At 38.5% G+C, this 6454-nt stretch overlaps 1 protein-coding gene across 1 annotated transcript; it reads left to right on the top strand.

Annotated features, from left to right (window-relative positions):
* The first annotated feature begins 297 nt into the window (after positions 1-297).
* On the top strand, positions 298-2349 carry LOC106774399 (UPF0496 protein 4-like). The gene has a single exon (XM_014661383.2). The coding sequence runs from the start codon at positions 786-788 to the stop codon at positions 1935-1937; it is 1152 nt and encodes a 383-aa protein (XP_014516869.1). The 5' UTR covers positions 298-785; the 3' UTR covers positions 1938-2349.
* Positions 2350-6454: the final 4105 nt, after the last annotated feature.

Raw genomic sequence — 6454 nt, 5'->3', positions numbered from 1 at the left:
CATCAATTAAATTGAATTTAGAATTGAACCGATGAATCCTTCGTACGAGATATTGGCACCGTGTTTCAAACGTGTGTACGGCATTCACACAACCTTAACTGCTAATAACCAAAAATCAAAGTTAATAACCAAAAATCAAAGTTAATAACCAAAAAAAAATAAAAATTCACTGCCTCTTGTGGAGATAAATTTTAACCAAATGATTTTCTTTTAAGCTTTTTCGTTTTTTTTTTGTTTAATTTTCCAACCACTTTAAAACGCGGTCCAAATTCCGATTATCCCCAATATATAATAACCCTTATCTCTAGTTCAGAACCCTCATCCAATTTCCTTTCTTCTTCCTTCGATCCTTTGTCTCATTCCTCTCCCAAGTTTCTCACTTTTTCCTACATTCTCAATCCACTCCCTCGTTCCCAACTGGGTCCCAATCCTATTCGAATTTCGTTTCTGGGTTCTCCCAATTCGAAGTTCTGCACTTTCCCTTTTTTGCAGTGGAATTTCTTTTTCCTGGGGAGTTCAATTCCATTGTCTCTCACTAAAGCTGAAACTTGGAGAGAAAGTGCCATACTTTTCGATTCAATTTGTTATTTGACAACTGGGTCTGTGATCTTCCTCTCTGGGTAAGCAAGGTTATGAAAAACTGTCCGATCGTGATTTTGGCTACAACTTAAAAGGTTTTTGGAGTTGCTATAATTGGTTGAATCTGTCGCCTTTCTTCATAATTTCTCGTAGTACTAAGGATCGTGACGAAACTATAACTGCTGTTGAAAACCTTGAGTGTGAGAATGCGTACTACGGCGGAGTTTCAAGGTTCTGTTCTGAATCTTCGCGGGGTTCAGGTTCACTCCATGGAGGGTTCAAGCATGGAGCAAGAGCTTGATTTGTTTCAGAAGCATGTGACTGAGCGGTTCCTGGAGCTATCTTCCGTTGAAAGCGGGGAATTGCTCTCTCTTTCATGGGTTAGGAAGCTGCTGGATTCGTTGCTGTCTTGCCAAGAGGAGTTCAGGGTGATTCTCCACAACCACAGGGATCAGGTATCGAGGCACCCTTCCCTGGATCGCATGGTGGGCGAGTTTTTTGAGAGGAGTGTGAAGGCCCTTGATGTTTGCAACGCAATCCGTGATGGGGTTGAGCAGATTAGGCAGTGGCAGAAGCTGTTGGAGATTGTTATCTGTGCATTGGATCAGAAGAGGAGCATTGGTGAGGGCCAATTTCGCCGCGCAAAGAAGGCTCTTGTTGACTTGGCCATTGGAATGCTTGATGATAAGGAATCCAACTCCAGTGGTTCTATTGCTCATAGGAACAGGTCCTTTGGTAGAAACAACAATGGTTCAAGGGATCATCACCATGGCAATAATCAGCACAATTCCTTTGGGCATTTTAGGTCACTTTCTTGGAGTGTGTCAAGGAATTGGTCTGCTGCCAGGCAGCTCCAAGCCATTGGGAACAACTTGTCCCCTCCTAAGGCTAATGATATTGTTGCCACCAATGGCCTTGCATTGCCTATTTACACAATGAGTTGTATTCTGGTGTTTGTTATGTGGGCACTTGTGGCTGCAATTCCCTGCCAGGACCGCGGGCTGGGGCTCCATTTCTCTGTTCCGAGGCAGTTCCTGTGGGCGGCTCCGGTGGTTGCGCTGCACGAGCGGATCGTGGAGGAGTCAAAGAAGAGGGAGAGGAAGAACACATGTGGGTTGCTGAAGGAGATTCACCAGATTGAGAAGTGTGCTAGAGTGATCAATGAGTTGGCTGATTCTCTGCAGTTTCCTTTGAGTGAGAAGAAGGGAGAAGAGGTTAGGCAGCGAGTGCAAGATGTTTCAAGGGTTTGTGAAGCTTTGAAAGATGGATTGGACCCTATGGAACGACAAGTGAGGGAGGTGTTTCACAGAATTGTGCGCAGCAGAACTGAAGGGCTTGACACCCATGGTAGAGGGTAAAATGTAAAAAAACAAAAAAAAAAAAACAAAAAAAAAACACTGTTTGTTTGTTGATGCTTAACTCAACATTGCAATTTGAGATCATAGCCTGATTTTGCTTAGATGAGTGAAGTTTGTGAATGACTAAAAGATGACTAGGAGGATAACCAATGAGTGGTAAGAGGATATGGTGATTTGAATCGATGATCATTGTAATAGTAAGGTATGTAAAGGGAGGATTCTTGTATCTATGAACCACAAAATATGTATAGAATTTAGGATATTTGAAGTAGACCTTTGTGGTCTATGGTTTTTACTCTTTTCTCCATTTGTGCTCTGATGTGGCTTATTGTATAATCAGTTTTCAGTGTTTTTGCTGCATCCTCATTATAGCTGATTCTGATCGTATGTGTAATTCAATACATTTTCCTTATATAGCTCCTGCACTTGCAAACATGTGGTTGCTGTGTTCTTTTTCGTTTCAGTTGTCTATATAAAATGTAAATACATTCTATCATTGTCATTATATTACATTTTTACGTAAGAAATTTGATTCTACTCAAGAAATTTGAATTGAAGTATTGTAGATGAAAAAAATGAAGCGTGTTAAGTTTGTTCCTTCAAATTGAATATGCTTAACTTAGCTCCTCAGTTGTGAAAGATCATTTGTGATGGTCCCTTCGGCTACTCTCTCTTCACCGACACTTTCCCTTTCTATTTATTGTGATGGCATCTCTATCAGTCCACTAATATAAAGACGAGTGTCCTGATTTCCTAACTGTGTGAATGTGTGAAATTAATTACTGTAGCCATTCCAAATCCGTTTTTAGATCTTTAATAACCAGAAACCAAAGGCTAACAAAATGGAGGTGAACATAGAAAATTGATGAGAAACAGAGAGAACTTTATAGTGGCAGATACATACAAAATGAGAAGTAATCTATCTATAAAAGATGAAATACTATGAAATTTTTAGATGGGGTTTGAGTTCATAAAGGAGTTGAGGTTGAAAAAGTTAGGAATGATCAAGGGTGTGTGTAACAGAGTAGAGAGGGAGAGAATGAGATAGGAGAAGTAATTTGTAGGACTTATTTTTGTTGATCTATTATTTCTCTATGCTTTCTATCAAATCAATCTGACTACATGATTTTTAAATTATGTATATATTTTTCTTAATTTATTTCTGTTCTGCAGAACAACTAAACTTTCAATCTTATTTTTTATTTATTCATCCTTTTTCTATTTTCATTCTTCTTACCAACCAAAACATACACGTTTGAATATTTCATATTTGATGTGTTGAGAGTTTAGTGTCCAAAAGAAAAACGAAACAAATGGGTGTTCTGGTTTGATGTTATCTGCAATTTGGAACTATGCTTGCCATATATTTTGTTAGAGCACAGTGTTTTGAAGGACTTTGAGATTAATTAATTTTCTCAGAAGTTAATCAGAATCAAATTGGAGAGGAAGCTTGACAAACTAAAAAAAAAAAAAAACTGAGGTATTCCAGTGTCATGCAAGGAATATAGAGAAAAAAAAACCATTGCACATCAGAAAGATAATTTCTGATTTTGGAATTCATAGTGACCAAGTTATTAAGTTAAGACCATTTTGTCATTACTTCAAAATTCATCCTCTATCTGGCTTCAGAAAACATGTTCTGATAAAGATTCTATTCACCAATTTATTCCTATATACTATTTACTTTACAAAAATGGAAAATCAATGAAGAAACATTCTAACAGATAATTCAAGTATTTATTTGTGTTATTTGGACTTTTTTTTCCTAGTATTTCATATTTAGATGTGACCACAGCTAAGTAGTGGTGTTCAAGGGATGAATCTGTCACAAGACTGAGTTTGATGAATCCGTTAAGAGACTGTTTTCAGTCAAAGTTCATGAAGTGCTTTGACATTGACTTAGTCAATTATCATCTAGAATTTATTTTCTTTGGTAGATTATGACATTATTTCTTGGATCTGGTCAAAGGTGTGACTTCTTTATCAAAAGTCAATTTATTCTTCATCGGGATTTGTACTTTCAAATAAAGTAAAATCACAGTTCTTCTGCCAAACGTTGTGGTCTCTACCATCTTTGTCCTTTTCTTTTTCCTCCCCAGGAAAATATGATAAAAGTGATTGAATAAAGAGGTCAATAAGTGCGTTTCGAAGTTAAATTTGGTAAAAAATAAGTTAGTCTCTTATAAATGCAATTACGAAAGATGTAAAAATTCTTCCCTTTTAGTGTTCATATGTGTATTAGGTAAAAATTCTTCCATTTTAGATTAAGTTGAATTAGTTAATATTATAATAAATGTGTGATAAAAGTTCGAAAAGTTTATAAATTTTTTCATAAGTTTTTTATTAGGATCGGTTTAATTACAATTTAATTCTTTTAAATTTGATCACTAATTTATTTATGCTAATTAGATGTTTTTATAAAGTTACGTTTTCTCAATTGTTGGATAATATTGGATCTGACATACTACAAATCAGGGTCCAATTAGGGATAGGAACCAAGACAATGGTAAAAAAAAAAACCACAAAAAAGCTTAATGGCCACACCGTTAGGGAAATTTATGTTGACATGGCAGTTCAAGGGGACAAGTTGAAACTTTCAGAAATTTCCAGGTATGATTCAGTTGCGTGTGAAGTTTGCGAGTATGCTACCCGATTTCGACGGAGTTAATCATATAGTGAACTTAGTCGGTCAGACATACATCCTGAGGGATGACATTGATGACGATGTTGTGCACCTCTGAGTATGCAAGGGCAACAAGTGGGTATGCCACAATCTGGAGAATTCGAAGTTGGACTTCTTTTATGTATATTAGCGCTTCTTCACTAACTTGTTCATGTGTGTGTCGTTCAAAAACTTTCAAGTCGAGGTTATGCGAGAGTTGAATGTTGTTCCCACTTAGCTTAAACCGAACAGATGGGTGACCATGCAGGCATTTGAGATATTGTGCAAAGCTTTAGACCTAACCCTTCCTCGAGCCTGTTCCTTCATTATTACTCTACTCGCTCGGTTGCCCAAAAGGGATGTGTATCTCTAATAAGTGAATTTGATAGGAATCTCTTCCAACTATTTGCCTCTTCTTACAAAGACTTTAGGGGGTAGGGGGTCTTCAATATTGTCATCGCAACCAAGGATCGCAAATTGTTCTTTGATGGGGAAGATCGACCAAACTTCTCCTTATATTAGACCTGCAATCTCGCTTGGTCGAATACTTAGGAATAAACTATGAAGATGCTCGAGGAATGTTCTTCCTTTGGGATTTTAGAGAAGCTTCCCCACAAACTCTTGGCCAAAGAACTTTTGAAGTGTTTTCAATTCCATAATCTTTGCAGGGACATTTGTGGTAAATGATCCTTTCCTATTCGGTTTGTTTATGATCAATTTTTAACTCAGCTAAATTTTTGTTTGTGTTATCGCTATAATGGACCGCACCAACCCCAAGAACCTTAACTTCTTTAAGAACTTGCTGGGCAAGCACCTAATAGGGACAAATAGTTCTAGGACCACTCTTGGTGTGTAAGAAGGCCCTTCACCCAGGACACCGGTGGAAGGAGTGTCGATCGACACTACGGTTGAGACGACGACCTCCCATGCCCATGTTGTCATCGTTCCTTCACTTACCACTATTTTTTATGCTCTTGCTAATCAGGAGGATGATGCCTGAAGGGGGAAGGGCAAGAGGAAGCACAACGAATGATCTACCTCCACCCGCTCCCCTAAGCACGACTGTCATGGTGGAGAGACATCGACACTTGTTGGCAACATGTTTGGTATTGGCCTGTGGATGAGAGATAAGGTCTACTTCCATACTAAATCTGATGAGAAGGATTTAATAAAAGGCCTCTATGAAGCCAATGCATTAGTTGTTGCAATGGAGTTTAGCTTGCGTGCGACTGTTTTATGCCAGTGGGTGACTTCTGGAACCTATCGGTCAGAGATAATCCATTTGGAAAAGAATTGGTAGACTCCCAAGCGAATCTCACTATATTTCTTAAGGCCAATGGGATCTTGACAACCTAACTAGAAGAGATTAAGTCCAAATGCACACAAAAGAAGAAGGACTCAGCCGTCAGAGTTGCTACCTTGGTTGAAAAAGAAAAAAGTTTGGAAGCCAAGACCCATTGATTGTAGTGCTAGGTTGATGACCTCCTTTTATCTTAGTAGGCCAGTCATAAGGCCCTAAAGGATTGGGACAAGAAGTACAAGTCCTTGGTTGTAGAGCTTCATGAAACTAAGCGACAAGTCATGGTGCAACATGAAGCCGATTTTCGTAAGGCCTTGGACCAAGCGACATACTTCTATGACATCCCCTTGGATGAGGGCAAGTTCGACGTATAAATGACCTTCCACAAAGGGAGACTTATGCATGTTAAGGATATCTCTGATGATGTCATTCAAGGAAAATTTTTCCTGCATTCGGCCCATTCGGAAGAGGCTGTCGAAGACTCCCTTAACCTTTCGGATTGTAACATGCCCAACTCCTTGTAGAACTCCCCTAACTTCATATCTATGAATTGTC

This window comes from Vigna radiata, chromosome 1, assembly GCF_000741045.1.
Source record: "Vigna radiata var. radiata cultivar VC1973A chromosome 1, Vradiata_ver6, whole genome shotgun sequence".
Taxonomy (NCBI): domain Eukaryota; kingdom Viridiplantae; phylum Streptophyta; class Magnoliopsida; order Fabales; family Fabaceae; genus Vigna; species Vigna radiata.
This window is presented reverse-complemented; position numbering and strand designations above follow the sequence as displayed.

Coding starts and splice junctions, on each gene's coding strand:
- LOC106774399 (XM_014661383.2), top strand. CDS start 786: ATGCGTACTACGGCGGAGTTTCAAGGTTCTGTTCTGAATCTTCGCGGG.